The sequence below is a fragment of the Eubalaena glacialis genome, chromosome 1 (assembly GCF_028564815.1).
Source record: "Eubalaena glacialis isolate mEubGla1 chromosome 1, mEubGla1.1.hap2.+ XY, whole genome shotgun sequence".
NCBI lineage: Eukaryota > Metazoa > Chordata > Mammalia > Artiodactyla > Balaenidae > Eubalaena > Eubalaena glacialis.
Window position 1 is genome coordinate 105,930,471 of NC_083716.1, and position 15,433 is coordinate 105,945,903.

Sequence of the window (15,433 nt, forward strand, 5' to 3'; positions counted from 1 at the left end):
GAGCTCCCCGGATGCTCCTGACAGCGTCCTGTCCGGCTCAGGCCTGGCGGGAGGCTCTGCTTCGTCCCTCACCAGCTGTGCCGCCAGGCCCGTCTAGACTCCACTTCTTCCTTGTCTCCCAGCACCTCCTACCCGGCTGGTCCCCCTGAGCCCAGGCTGGACCTTTCCAGAGCATCCTGCAGGGCCCCCAGAGAAACCCTCGGAGTCCAGCACTGTCATAAACCCATCCCGGGCGGAGCCCCGGTGACCCTCCACGCTTTACAGAGGGGTGTGAATGCAGGCTCTTCCTCATCTCACCTCAAATCCCCTCCCCGCCCACCCCCAGAGTCCCTTCTAATTGTTATTACAATATTAAACAGTGAACTTTAAAAATTACAGAATGTTTTTAAAACGGGGAAAATCATTCATGTTTTACCACAAATTTTGTGATTCCTTTCCAGCCTTCAAAACTATCTTGCAACATCTGTGCAGACTGTGTCATTGTTCCTTGGGCTTGAATTGGCCACCCCCTGAGGTCGGGCTTGGCCTTGTGCTTGGGCCAACAGAACAGTGCACTTGTCATACAAGAGCAGGGGCTATAGGGGTGCTTGCGGGATTGGCTTGGCCTCTTGTGCTTCTGCCTTGAGAAAGGACATGCCCCTGGGACCCGGAACAGAATCAGGGATTCGGGATGCTTCGTGGGACAGACCTGGACCACAACCATGGCCCGGAGTGTAAGTGCCAAACGCCCCAGAGCGAGAATTTGTAATTGGTAGGCTGCTGAGATTTTTGAGGTTGTTTGGCAGTAAAAGCTGACTAAGCATCTTAACAGGAGAAACTAAAGAGTTACAGAATTTGACCCATGCTAAATACTGTGGATAGTCAAGAGATGCAGCAGCAATTAAGTAAATCCCCAGGCACAGCTGAGACTATTAACTTTTACAGATGAAACAACTTTCTACAAGCTGTGACTCCCGCTGTTTCTACTTAGTGGACTTGAGGCAGGAAAGAGGCCTGATGGGATGAGCAAGCTTGTCATTGCATCCAAGCAGTGGCTCTCCAACACCGGGCCACCGGGGGGGTAGGAGGAGAGGAGGTGGGCTGGGTGAGTGTGGGGAGGGATCCCCCGAGGGACCACCCCCCCCAGGTTAGGAGGGATCGTTGTAGGTGTCAGCAAGCCCCCGGCCTCAAACTGTAACTAGGCGGGGCTGGTGATGCCCCTGCTGCCCCCAAACCTGCCCTTCAGTCCCTTCACCAACCTCCTCCTTTGCTCCCATATCCTACCCAAGCGTAAGCCAAGGCCTTTGAGGTATCATTCGGGGGGCAGAAACAAAGGCGGGCCTGAAGTTCCGGGCAGAGGTCACCCCGAGGCCAGTTGCACCCTCCCAGGCGCTCTGCATACCCTGCTCTGGGCCCGGCCCCTCCCCCAGGCAGGCTGCTAGGACAAGCACCACCTTCCCGTCAATTTTAATTGTGTGCTTTGTGCGTGCGGGGCGTTGCTTTCCGATGGATCTGCACATCCATGTCTGGCTCAGAGTAGGTCCTCGACAAATATTTGCTGAGAAAGCAAATGAATGAATCCTTGCTCATGAAATGTCACACCCACTGCTGCTCAGGGCTGCCGCCCGCATCCTGACGGCTGGCAGAAGCTGACTGTATGCACGTGGTGACCTCGGTGCAGTTCTCTGTGACTAAACTGAGCTGCGGCATCCTCAGGCTTCCAGGGACCCAGGTTCCCGTGGGCTGGCTTTGCTGCTAGCGTGTCCTCTCACCAGGTAAATTGTTTACTTAATTCATATGGAGCACAGCTGAGATCATTTTTACTAGGTTGCTAGTAAGAGAAACGGGTTCCCTCCAGCCTTCTCCCCAGTAATAATATCAATACTCCTTTTAATTTTAACCCTCTTTTGGAAGTATTTATTTGTTCTCAGTCACAAGAACATTACTCTCCCAGGATCTGGTTTTTGCCCTTCTGATTCCCTGGTACCACCAGTACCTAAAGCAAAATTTAAAAAATAACCTGAACTATTACTTCCCTGTCGCTGCCCGATCAAAAAGTTTGGACCTTAAAGTAATACTTGATCCTGCTGACCATTTCCGGTTAAGGCCGCTCTCTCCAGCTTTCCAATGACAAGTACAAACACCACTTTATATCATGGCCAACTAATATTCTAAGATTCTTAGAAATGGACAAACCACCTGCTTCTTTTGGTTGTTGCTGAAGAGAAGAATTCAAGGTGCTAAATAAGTGTCACTTTAGGGTCTGGTACCACACTGGAGCATGTCACGTGTTCCCAAAGGATGGTGGCTCCTTCCAAGAGAGACCTCCAAGCTGCACAGACGGAATCATCTAACACCTGAATATGAAGATCCTTGGGACTTTCAATCCCCATATTCACGCCCAGAATTTTAATAAGACCCCATGCCAGGTACATATTCATGTTTTAAGCAATCTTTAACAACATCTGCAGTAGACATCTATCTTCACATATAAACTTAAAAAAATACTTTAACATAATACACCGTACTGTACAGAACTAGAATTCAACACATTACAGTGCTAAAATAGTCATATAAATATCATATATGGATGGATTCACTACATTAGAAAAATTCACCTATTAGACTGTTAAAGACCAGTATCGGCAAAGCCCAAAGGAAAACCATTCTAACAGTAGCAACACTAAAAATAACAACTATGAGGCTTATATGCAAGTGGTGGGAAAGAGAATTCTTTACATTTGCTACTATGTCACAACAGGCACAATCTGAAATACAATTTTACATTAGCAGTGTATAAAAATACTTTTCAAAACAATACTTTTGATAGGTATAGTACCACTTTAAAACCTCCAGCTGTGTAGTCACTCCATCTGAGGACCTGCCTGAACAACCCTATTCACTGCTCGCGGCTGGCTCACGACACCAGCCTGGAGAACAAGCGTGTCACAGAGGCGCACCGCGCACACACAGCTGCACAGTAAAACAGCCTCCTACGTCTCTGGTGAGTGCTGATGAGTCACTGATAGGCAGCAACCTCAAACAAGGCATGAAATGATGTTTGGAGCCTGTTTTCAGTTCCAGGTTTGGCATGGATGAGCAAAGAGGCCAAAGGAAGGTGGATTTTGTGTGTATATGGTTTCTCTTCCACTTGTGGACACGCCCCAGAAGACGGGTTTAATCTGGCATATCAATACTTAACTTGGGCGGTGGGGGAACATATTTCCCAGGGCTCTGGGTTATCACCACCCTGGCCTTCTTTCCAAACATCGGAGCGATTTTAGGCGCTTCTGGAGCCGATGTTTCTTCAGCATCTTCATTATCTTCATGATGTAGATCATAGGAAATGTTCCCATATTCTCTTAAAAATGGGAAAATTTCGAGCAGAAACTGACAGAAATCTCTGCGAATACCAAACCACCAGTGGTTGCCCCCTTTCCGCCTAAACGTTGTGGCCATCAACGTGATTAGCGAAAGCCAAAGGGGGACGAATATGGAGATGAAGGAGAACGCGTTGTGGCCGTCCAGCCTGTGCACCAGCAGAACCTCGAAGGTGAGCAGGGGCACCACGATCGTTATCCAGCTGATGGCCATGGTCACGTGTGTTCTTCGCTGCTCGGCAACCACATCCAGGGAGCGCAGAAACAGGAGGGACCAGACGATGTAATACAGGACCACCAGGCAGAGGAACGACATGAGGATCCAGAGCGGCACAAACACCACCAGCCACGGCCAGTGGATGATCCGGTCCAGCCTCAGGGCGATGAAGATGAACTGCAGGATGTTGACGGAGCACAGGATCTCCAGCTCCAGGGACCGGTCGTGTCGGAAGCCCCACACGCAGGCGGCCACGGACACGGGGGACACGAAGAAGAGCGGCATGAAGACCAGCAGCCAGAAGTGGGTCCCCCGCTCCACCCTGTCGCAGACCAGGACCTCGAACGTGACCAGCAGCAGGTGGATGCCCGCGGCGATCAGCATGGCCTTGAACTCCACGCAGGCCTCCCCCTCCGCGCGGCAGCGCGGGCTCCGCGCCCACACGCCCGCGCCCACCGAGGCGCCCGCGAGGACCAGCAGCTTCCACAGCCAGATGGGGGCGAACACGGCCCAGTAGCTCCACTGGATGACGCCGTCCAGGCGGAGGGGCAGCAGCACGGAGAAGAGCAGCAGGCAGGCGTAGATGAGGAACTTACTCGGGTTGAAGTCCTGGAACAGGCCCCTGGGGTTCATGGCGAGGCCGCTGCCCGCTCCCCGGCGGGCGCCGCCTCTGCGCCGTTCCCGGCCCGCGACGGCTCTCGGCGAGCAGCAGCCGGGAACCCACTGGGAGCAGCTTCCGGCCCGCGGCGCCGAGGAGCCGGAACACGTGCGCGCGCGGTCATGTGGCTCGGCCGGAAGCGCGTTGGGCGGGGCGTGCGCGCCCGCCCGCCGTTCCCCGGCGACCCGCGGGGCCGCCCGGCGCAGAGTCGGCGAGTGGGGTCCTCTGTCCGCCCCGCTGCCCGCCTTCACTCCGTACCCATTTACAAAGCAGCTACTGCGTGTGGCGCCGGGAGGGTCGGGGCGGGCGACTCGGGCCGGGTGCCTGGCGCGCTGCTGACGCCACGGCCGGCCCGTTGGCAGCGAGCGGGACGCGACCTCGGGCGGACGCTTCCTGGCGGCGCCGGGAGCAGGGAGGTGGGAGTGACCTCACATCCTCCGGGCCGGGCCAGGGGCGGGGCGGGGGCGGGGCCGGGCCAGGGGCGGGGCCGAGGAGCGGTGGGCGCGGCCTGCCGCGGGTGCCCCACCCTCGCCCGCTGCCGACCCAGGGGCTCCGGCCCCCGCGGGGGAGGCGCGGCGCCGGCAGTGTGGAGGCGGGGAACGGTGTGGGCGCGAGGCCGGGCGCGTGTGGGGGTTTGCGAGCGGGGGAGTGGGTGCCGTGACTGTGAAAGCGCTGGGCGGGCGTGCGCGCGCACGTGAGGGGGCGGGTCTGTGCCTGTGCTGGGGCGGGGGGCCCCGTGTGTGCGATCTGCGCCCGGGGCGGGTTGCGGGGCTGTGCCTGGAACGGACGGCTTCCGGGGCCGGGCCCCAGCTGGCGGGGCGCCGGCAGTCGTCGGGCTGCCTGTGCGGTGGCCGAGGCAGAGTGCCGGGGCCGTCTCACCCCAGAGGTGGAGGGTGGGTGCCGGGAGGGCGCTAGACGCCGCAGGGCTCCGCGGCTGAGTTCGGGACAGCGGCTGCTTCCCGGAAGCCCCGGTCACCCGGCAGCCTAGGAGCAGAATGGAGATTCCGATTCAGGCTCTCACCTTTAAGTTCCTGATCCTCATTTTGACGTATGTGGCCCAGCCGCAGTCTGACTCTCGCAGAACGCTGTCGGGACAAGGGCTTTGCGGCCAGAGATCAAGAAATCTGGCTTCCAGGGCCTGCCAGCCAGCCGCTGAGAAACCTGGGCGCGTTCGCCCCGTGCTGTCTTGGCCTTAGGGTCCTGGCTGGTGAGTCGGGGGCCGGCCGGGTGGTTTCCAGGGGCCAGCAGCGCCGCAGCTCCCCCGCTCCCCAGCCGGGCAGGCGCTGGAGGCCCCCCCTGCCTTCTACAGGCTCCCGTGCAGAGCCCTGGCTGCTCATCCTCCTGCCCTCCAGACCCCCTGCCATCTGCCAGCACAGTGCTGGGCTCCGACGGGGAGGCCTCCAGGGGCTAACAAGGAAGGGGTTCCCGAGAGACAGGTGGGGGTCACGGTCCAGTCTCGGGAGCTGGCTTCCCCTAGTCGGCATCCACATGGTGTTGGTGAGGCCCGGTGCGGGGGTGGACAGTCCCAGCCCTCGGAGGTCTCCCAAAGCTTCGCCACCCTCACCTCAGCCGGGGCAGTCGGTGCTGCTTCGGGGGAGGGACTCCCGGCTGAGTGAGCCCTGCCAGGCCTCAGGGTTCAGCCCCGATCTCAGACACGTGTCTTCAGGGCCCCTAATTTGTGAGGAACCCCTTGGGAGTCATTGTGGGGAGACCGTTGGCTGAGTGGGGTGCCAGCCTCTCACCCTCAACCCCTTCCTCCCGTCCTGAGTCGCTCTAACCTGTCTTGCACCTTGGATTTTCTTTTACTATTCCCTTTCAGAAAGGGATTTGTCAGCTAAAACAAAATTTTAAATTCCAAACCCCTCTACCAACCCAACTATGAAGTGGGCTAATAGAAGCACTTGGGACCGTTTTGAGGATGAGATGAATCAATACATGGAAAACACTTTGCATTTAAAGACACGTGAGATATCAGTGCTACCACAGTGGGGAAAGCAAAGCCTCCAGAGGGGAGGGGCCGGCTGGTAACTCCACAGGGAGATGGCGGCCGAGCCCGGTCCCCTGGACCCTGTGGGAACAGGCAGGAACCCTGTGCCAGATGACCTCAGGGCCTTTGCTGCCAGCGTTGCGGCAGAGATGGGAGTTTGGAGGGTGTTTTCTCCTCTGCAGCTGCTCAGGACAGGCGCCTGGTTCTCCTCATCCAGGAGGGGGATCTTGCGATGGCCCCTCACCATCTGATGTGTCCTTGCTGCCCCCCTCCTGAGAGAGGTCGGAGCCCGCTTCCGGGTTTGAGGTGGAGCCACAGGGAAAGGGCTGCTGTCTGCCGCCCCCTTAGCCGGCTTTCCTGGGCCCCCGCCTGGACCCTCTGTTCTGTACATGGACCCCTCTCCTTTGCTGTTTTCCCTAATGTGGTCAGTCTCTCAGGGACCTGCTCTTGTCCTTTTTTTTTTTTTGGCCGTGCCACGAGGCGTGCTGGATCCTAGTTCCCTGACCAGGGATCGAACCCAGGCCCCCTGCAGTGGAAGCACGGAGTCCTAACCACTGGACCGCCAGGGAATTCTCTGCCCTTGTCTTCATGTTGACCGTTAAAGCTAACAGATTGTTTGCTCTGTGCCAGGTGCTGACGACCCAGCCACCCGTGAGGCTGGCACACACCCCAGAGCATAAAGGCTTTCATTTACAGAGCGCGTGTGTGTGTGTCAGTGCCCGGGTCCCCCAGCGCAGGCCTGCCATGCTGAGTCAGGGTGGGGGCCCGAGATGTGTCCGCATCCCACCACCTCCCCCCTGCTCAGCATCCTCAGCTGGCCTGGGAGGCCGCCCCGAGCCTGCTCTGGCCCCCCTGTGGTCCCCTGCCAGCCTCCCGCCCTTCCCCGGAACGTGCCGTGCTGCTCTCTCAGTCCTCAGGGCTGGCCAGCTGCCCCAGCCCCCTCCCTCCTGGCCCCCCAAGACCCAAGGCTTCAGGCCCGGGACAAGCTTCTCAACCCCTGCTGGACTGAGACCCTCCGCTGACCTCCCTTCACATCGGGGCCTTGGTTCCTGGGGGACTCCTTTCACTGGATTGAGTCTGTGTGCCCATCTTTCTGCTCCTGAGATTGGAGTTTGGACCCCTGGCCAGCACTTAGGTCATAGCGAGTGCTTAAGGAGTGCTGGTGAGTGACTGAGTGAGCTCATTTGCGCCTGCTCAGGACGGGGATGCTCCGGCCCGGGATCAGTTCTGAGCACGCGGGGCCGGGAGCCAGGCCCAGTCCCCAGGCCAGCATCGCGGGCCCTGTGCCATCCCCTCCCGGGCCAGGGCCAGCTGACTTCAGAGAACTCACGTATTCGCTCTCAGTTTCCAGTTGTGGCCGTCACAGCTTGCTGCAAACGTAGCAGCTTACAACAGTGCCTGTGAGTCGGGAGTCTGGGCGTTGGGCGCTCAGCGGGTTCCCTGCTTGAGTCTCACAGGCCGGAATCGAGGGCTGCGGTCCCTTCTGGAGGCTCTGGTGGGAATCGGCTTCCAGGTTCATTTAGCTTCTCTGAGTTCAGTTCCCTGGAATTGCGGGACTGAGATTCCCATTTCCTTGCCAGCCGTCAGCTGAGGATGGCTCTCAGCCACCCGCATTCCTAGTTGGTGACCCCTTCACAGCCACCGATGTTGGGTTGAGTCCTCCCACTGATGAATCTCTCCGGCTCAGCCTCCTGCGGCCTCTCTGCTGCCTGCCTTTTCTGTTTTTAAGGACTCGTGTGATTGCGTTGGGCCGAGCTAGATGGTCAGTCCCCCCGCCCCGACCCTGAGCAGCTGGGACTAGGGCAGGAGTCTGGGTGGGACCACAGTCCCCTGGCCCCAGGAGGCAGGATCCCCCCGCTGAATGTCCTCCAAGTAGGTGGCTGGGGCAGGGGGGTGACCTGGACAGAGAGCCCAGGGACATCTTCCCTTTCAGGCCCGTTTGGATTTGCTTACATCAGCTTCTTCACAAGGAGGCCGCAGCCCACCTGGCCCTTCGTGTCACCCTTGGCGCCCCAGTGCCCCTTGTCCCCCATCCCCCAGGCTAGCGTGCAAATCCTGGCGCTGCTGTCCCCAAGCTCCGTGACCTTGGCAAGCAGCCCAGCCTCCGGCCCCCATCTGTGACATGGAGATAACCTCACAAAATTGTGAGTGTAAACCAAACGATGTGCTCACTGATCCTGCCCCGTGGGCGGCTGTCGTTTCTGTCTTGGCCGTAAAGGAGGCGTCCCTGCTTCGGGAAGCCTGTCCTCCCTGCCGTGCGGTCAGTCCCGGGGCTCACAGCACTCTCCTTGCTTGCCCGGCTGTCCCTGGCACCCGCTGCATCTCCCAAGGGCAGGGCCCCGTCTTTCATGTCCGTATCCGCAGTTTCTAGCACAGGCCTGTACACAGTAAACGTGTCCAGGAAAGAACAGGCGGGCAGGAAGGACGCAGCTGACGCGGCATCTTTTCCACGTGCTGAACAGCGGGCCAGAACAGCTTGTGAGCCCAGAGGTGCTGGCTTTGCAGGGAGGAGTCTGGGCTCCCACGAGGACGCCCTGGAGCAGCCCAGCCCCTCGTACCTGTGCCGGGCTCAGTATTTCAAAGCTCTGTGTCATCTGAAGCTCGTGTGGTGGCAGAGGTGCGACTCATTTCACAGGTGGGGAAACTAGACGCGACCACAGTCTTCTGCTGAACTTGCGGCTGCAGACTTTCTTCTGAGCCCTGCTGTTGGCCCCGCTGGTAGCCCGGCCTGTGCGGTAGCTCAGTCCGGTGAGAATGGCGGGGCCATTCTCTGGTTGGGACCCCTGGAGACTTAGGCTCACGTTTTAGCAGCTTTTCCTCAACTAGTGTATTCATTTAAGAAATACGTATCGAGCATCTGCCCCGTGCCCTGGGCCCCATCCTGACATGGGATGCAGCATTGCTCAGCTCCGACCGCTTCTCCCATGCAGGTCCCTTCCCAGTTCAGGAGTCACCTCCTCCAAGAAGCCCTCCCTGACCAGCCCCTCCTTAACATACATCACCCTGTTCTGTTTTTCCTGTTTCCTATATGGTCACTAAATACATGCTTACTTTAGGAAAATCTGGAAAATGAAGAGTTGTTTAGAGAGAGAGAAAACTCTGGTCTTACTTTACTACCTACAGAAAATCCATATTAACATTTTAGTGTAGTTCTTTCCAGGTGGTCACCTCTGCAAAGACATGTCATTATCCACATGCCATTTTATTCTGCTTTTTGGTTTAACACGAATTCTGTGACTCACTTACTTGCACGTCTCTGGATCATGCACCGAACAATTGATGGTGTCTTACAGGCGCCGTCAGCCTGTGTTGAAACCCAGCTCTTCCAAAGGGGTCCTGTTTGCTTCTGACGGTCACCTGGGGGCACTGCCAACTCCAGAAGACTTTGCATTAAATTTCAAATAAATTTGGTTACAGCATTTGCTCGAGGTGTTTTCAGACCACGTCTGTAGTGCAAACTCAGACTCCAGCCTGCGTGAGTCCTGGCTTGTTCTCGGTGTGTTCCCTCCCCACACCCGGGGCCGAGGTCGACACGCCATTTCCGTCTGACAGGGCTGTTTATCATTCCCCTTCCGTGCAGGGAATAGCCCCTTGGAGTCCCAGCTTTACTTAGATGCTTCTTACTAGCTACCCCATCCTGGGAATTCTTTTTCCTTCGTGGTGCATGAGACAGCGATGTGTCTTATAATCAACGGTGTCTTCAGTGTGATGAAATACTGTAAAGAGAAACGTGTCTCAGATTCCCGTAAACACGTCTTTATGAGCGTCTATTTAACGGCTGCACATTACCTCCCAGGGTTGCCTGCCGTCCTCGCCTAGTCCCTTGCTGTGTCTTGGCATAATTTCTGTTCTTTTCTGTGGTCTTTCTTACTCCACACAGCTTCCTCTGCACTCAGATGATTTCTTTCGGGTAATTCCTGGACATCGAATTGCCAGACTGAAGAAATGAATATTCCAAAGACCCTTAACACATAAAGTCTAGTGTTTTTGGAGGCTGATTTTTTTTCTTTCTTCTGTGTCATCTTTGCAGAAACAGAGTTGCTGCGAATCTGCCTATACTGGCAGCAGCTGGCCGAGTGCTTTCGGGCTGGGAAACTCCACAAAGGTGAAGAATTAACGTTAACGAGGTAAAAAGGCCGAAATCAAAGGTAGACTCAGGTGTCGGGCTGCATAAGATTGAACGTCAGCTGAAAACTAGGACTGGCTTTGACATGCGTGTGTGCGGTCAGTGGTTAACTGGGGTCGATCACAGTGACCTCCAAATGTTAGGAACCCATAAACTGAGCCCTGGGATAATTTAATTTGAGGCATCCGAATAGAGTTAAACCTTATTTATTTATTTTTGGCTGCGTTGGGTCTTCGTCGCTGCTTGTGGGCTTTCTCTAGTTGTGGCAAGTGGGGGCTACTCTTCGTCGCGGTGCATGGGCTTCTCATTGCGGTGGCTTCTCTTGTTGCGGAGCACGGGCTCTAGGCGCACGGGCTTCAGTAGTTGCGGCATGCGGGCTCAGTAGTTGTGGCGCACAGGCTTAGTTGCTCCGTGGCATGTGGGATCTTCCCGGACCAGGGCTCGAACCCGTGTCCCCTGCATTGGCAGGCGGATTCTTAACCACTGCGCCACCAGTGAAGTCCCAGGAGTTAAACTTTATTAATTCAAACTTTTTTTTGTGGTTGTGGGTAGAAGCTTCCTGAATGATGGAATGTTCAACAAATGGTAGGCCGCTCAAGCATCCACCGTTTGTACTTAAATTGGCACCACCAGGACTTCCCTGGTGTCCAGTGGTTAAGACTGCGCTCCCAGTGCAGGGGGCCCGGGGTTGATCCCTGGTCCAGGAACTAGATCCCACATGCCGCAACTAAGGAGCCGGCTTGCTGCAACTAAGACCCGGTGCAACCAAAATAAAAATAAATAAATATTTAAATAAATAAATTGGCACACCTCAGTACCTTCAACAGTTTGCACGTGTCGTCTGAGCCTTCTCCAGTCTCATGTACGCTATTAATTTACTCGGCCAAAGAGTCCTCTGTGGTGCTGAGATAACCCTCACTCCTGCTCTCACCTGGATTTGTCGTAAATTGCGGGCTGGTGTGTCGTGGATGGATGCTGTCTTTACTGGGGCAGAAACAAGACTGTCAAATTTGGGTCACCATTTCACCCTGGGTGCCTCTCATTCTTTCACTGACTGGTGTGAAGTAGCAAATGATAATAAACAAACCAGTAAATACAAGAAATGCCTCTGCCTGTCCTTCAGAGCCAGGCCCTGCAGTCACCCCAGGAACCGTAGGGGGCTCCTGCCTTTAGAAAGCTGTCAGTCTGGCGTGTGGGGCACAGGGGGACACGGCGTCACAGGGTGTGGTGTCCCTGCTGCACAGCTTCAGTGGCTTCTCGTTTCTCAGGACCAAAGCCAAGCGCCCGCCCTGCCCTTCAAGGCCTGGTGGACCAGCCTCCGCCAGTCTCTCTGGCCTCATCTGACCGCTTGGCCCGCGGCTGCCTCAGGGGCGTCATGGGCTTGAGTGCCTGCGCAGATGCCTCCCCGGGGGACGTGGCACTGAGCCTGGCCCCGCACACGAGCTTCAGGCCGTCCGCGCGTCCCCCCGCTGTGGTCGCCTCTGGGACTGGTACGTGCCAGGCCCGTGGCCTTGGCCCCAAGGACTGCTTACTCCGTCATACAGGCAGAGGGCACAGACACGGCACACTGAGCCACCCAGAGAACCGTCCAGAGGCCCCCGGGCTGGAAGGGACTAAAAGTCAGCTGAAAACGAGAGGAAAAGAAGCGCTGGGAGTACGCCGTAGGGTGAAGATTGGGAGATGGGGGCAGGAAGCTGGAACAGAGCCTGGAACTAGACCGATGCTGAGACACCCCTGCGGCGGCGATCCTCAACCTTCCTGGCACCAGGGACCGGTTTCGTGGAAGACAGTTTTTCCACGGTGAGGGGGGCACGGGTGGTTCAGGCGGTGATGCGAGCCATGGGGAGCGATGGAGAGCGGCAGACGAAGCTTCGCCCGCCCGCCACTCACCGCCTGCTGTGCCGCCCGGCTGCTAACAGGCCATGGACCGGTACCGGTCCGCAGCCCGGAGGTCGGGGACCACCCCCCCTGGGGTATTTCAGGTGAGTCATGGAAGGGACCGCCTGGATTCAAATCCCAGCTCTGTCATTTAACCAGACGACCCAGCGCCTGTGAGGCTCGGTTTTCTCCTCTGTGAGATGGGGATGGTAATGTTGGCCTCATGGGATGGAGGTGGGATGACAGAGGTGTAGGGCTGGCACATCCGGTCGATGACCAGTATCTGTACACACTCCCCTACTTCCTCTCTCACCTAAAGGAGAACTTCAGTTCTGTTAGTTAAATAACTAACCCAGATGACTGGCAACTAAGTCACTTCTCCACCCTGGGCCCAGGTCTGCTTTACCAGTTAAGGGGCCAGGGCAGGACAGAAGTCTTCAAATTCAGGTCCCAACGCAGCACTGCTGGCTAAAGAGGCAGTTACCTGGACCTCAACCCAGACTCCCCAAATCAGAGTCCTTGGGGGTAGCACCTGGAATCCAAACTTTTTTAAAGCTCCCCAGATGATTCCAGCGTGCAGCAGGCTCTCAGAACCCTCAGCCCAATGGCCCCTGAAACGTCGTCTTAGCCCTGAGGGTCTGTGTTTCTCTTCCCACCAAATGCCCCGTGCCGCCTCTGTGGGGGTCTGGCGTCCGTGCATCTGGTCCAGAGTTCACCTCCTGCTTTCATCAGAGATGGGACGGTTCCCCTGCTGCTGACTCAGGTGATGAGACCCCGAGGCGGGACCACTAAGTCTAGGACTAAATCTCTAGCCCCGCCCAGTGCCCGGCCCTGGAGGTGGTTCGAGGAGAGGAAACAGCCAACCTCTGAGCCCGGGGCTGCTTTCTCACCACGAAATATCTGAATCTAAATGGAAAATATACATCTTTAGGGCTGGAGATGCATTACAGGATCAGAACCGAGACCAAGCAATCCCTTCCTTCTCGTGTAGCAAAGAAAATGAAATTCTGCAGAGTTCCTGCTGGTCTTAGATTTTTCTCTTTTAAGAACATAAAAATTACTTACCGTCGCTGAGGTTCGTTCCAAGTTGCCCCTAACAGCTGTAAACTTCCCGGCTTTATCTAGGGAGCCCTCAGGGCGGTGAATTACTGTTCACGTAATGAATTCCTATTGCAAATCCAGCATTAGCAGATTTCCCCCATGAAGACAGATAATTTCTTGAACTACAAGTGCTTTTATGGAGCAGGGGGTTGAGGGAAAGAGGTTTTACTTTACAGTCTCTAAGTGGATGATTTAAAAAAGCTCAGTAAAATGGTTTTACTGGCCATCAGGGCCACCACAACAGATGTATCCGCAAAGGAAACGCCATCAATTACACGGTTGGGATGCTGGGGTGTGTGGGGAGCGGAGGTACAAAGAACACCTAGGCTGTTTTTTTTTAATTAACAAAAAATATGAACGTATTTGGAAGTAAATAGAAGGCCCAGTTTTCCCCTTTTGGGCTGAGAGGGTCTTCGGGAGCGAGAGGCAGGAAAACAGTTTTCACCGTTAAACATGATAACGATGACCATGGCAGTGACAGAGTTAGAAGAACTGAGGTTTATTCGCATGGGGAGTGGGGGTGCCCATATTCCGGGCGGACACTGACCGAGTGTCTGACCGAGGCCACGGCCGGGCTGTGCACCCGGGGTCCCTGCCCTTCGCTGCCCTGTCTGCACAGTAGCGCAGGGGGGAGACGGAGTGCCGTCCACGCTAGTGCTAAGTCGGACACACAGCCAGGAAAAGCCCAGAGGGTTTCTGCCAAACAGCTGGTGAGAAGTTGGTTGTTTGTTTGTTTTTCTTTCCTGTCATTTTATTACAGTGAAGTTTAACAGCAGAGAAAAGTCACATGACCTTGGTGGATCGAGAAGTTGGCTTTAAAGAATCATTTCCTAAATAATCAATTTCTCACCATTAAAAAAAGTATGTTTTGACCTCGGGCGAATACAGAGGGCTGTGGATGAGAACCTCTTTTCTGACATAATAATACAGGCAGTGCCGGGGGGTGGGATTTTGGAAGGATGCTGGGAGGGGTCCTTGCCCCTCCCCCAGGGCCCCGGGTACTGGGAGGTCAGGGCTGCCGGGAGCAGCGAGTTGGGTGAGGTTAGTGGCCGGGCCGGCAGGGAGAGCTGGTTTTTCTCCTTTTCTTGTGAGCTTGGTCGGAACGTGAGATTCCCGTGTCTGTCCTGGGTAGCGCAGATCCAAGCAGCAGACTTTGCCGGCTTCCCGTGAGCGAGGTTCTGCAGCGGCTGCTGCATTGTCCCCATCTTCCAGTGGAGAAGTCTGGATGGAATCACCCCTTCGTTTCCACCTGAACACGGGGACCAGAGGAGGTGGGGCGGGGAGAACAGGGCCTCAGACCCGGGCTGGGCCGGCTTCTCAGCACACGGAGCAGGCTTTGGCATCAAGCTGCGTTTCCTCCTCCCGAAAAGCAAACACCCTCAGCAGAGCTGGCGAAGGGCACGGTCTGGGGCCCTGCTTCTTCCAGCTCCTCGGCCCGCCGCTGTGTGGTCCCTGCGCTTGTCCCGCCTTGCCCCGTCTGCTGGCCCGGCTGCTTCCCGGCCTAGTGCCCTTGGGGCAGCTTCTCTCTGGGGGCAGCGCTGTGAGCCTAAGGCTGGGTTTTCTGTGGGGCGGCCCTGGTCCGCGGCCCACCTTTGCTGCTCAGTGGCTGCAAGACCTCAGGCACACAGCTCGGGCATCGCACCTCTGTTCTCTTTGCTGTTAGATGGGGCGATGCTAGGACCCAGGAGGGCAGCTGTGGGACTGGCGGAGGGCAGGCTCGCGAAGCGCTGGGCCAGTCCTGGCGTGTGGGAAGCCATGCCAAGGGTTGTCGCCGCCCTTCTGTTTAGAAAGCAGTCGTGCCGTCTTCAGCCTCCATCCACGGATTCCCTTGGACAGAGTCCGGGGCGCGCTGGCTGCCGGCTGCAATGCTTCCACTCCAGTCTGATCCCTTTCTCTCTTGGATTAGAAAGAGGTCTTGTGTGCTGACCTCTGTCAAGGTCAGCATTTTGTATGCAGCTTTGGAGAAGGGAGTGGGATTTTATTGCCTCTTTGCTGGGAAAAATTACGTATTGTTTGGGTCCGTGCTAAACCCTAACGCCCTTGTGCGATGGGGACACTTCTGCAGCGGTGGATCCACCAGGGGGGCGGTGTGGGTGTGGGTGTGTGC

At 56.5% G+C, this 15,433-nt stretch overlaps 1 protein-coding gene and 1 long non-coding RNA gene across 2 annotated transcripts; one reads left to right on the top strand and one right to left on the bottom strand.

Annotated features, from left to right (window-relative positions):
• Nucleotides 1–1,270: 1,270 nt before the first annotated feature.
• On the bottom strand, nt 1,271–4,627 carry TMEM185B (transmembrane protein 185B). The gene has a single exon (XM_061198867.1). It carries the CDS (start codon nt 4,207–4,209, stop codon nt 3,157–3,159), a length of 1,053 nt encoding a protein of 350 aa, XP_061054850.1. The 5' UTR covers nt 4,210–4,627; the 3' UTR covers nt 1,271–3,156.
• A 469-nt stretch (nt 4,628–5,096) lies between these two features.
• LOC133096957 (uncharacterized) lies at nt 5,097–14,130 on the top strand. Its single transcript, XR_009701918.1, has 3 exons — nt 5,097–5,441; nt 10,252–10,348; nt 11,616–14,130. It is a non-coding gene; the product is annotated as an uncharacterized LOC133096957 (long non-coding RNA).
• Nucleotides 14,131–15,433: the final 1,303 nt, after the last annotated feature.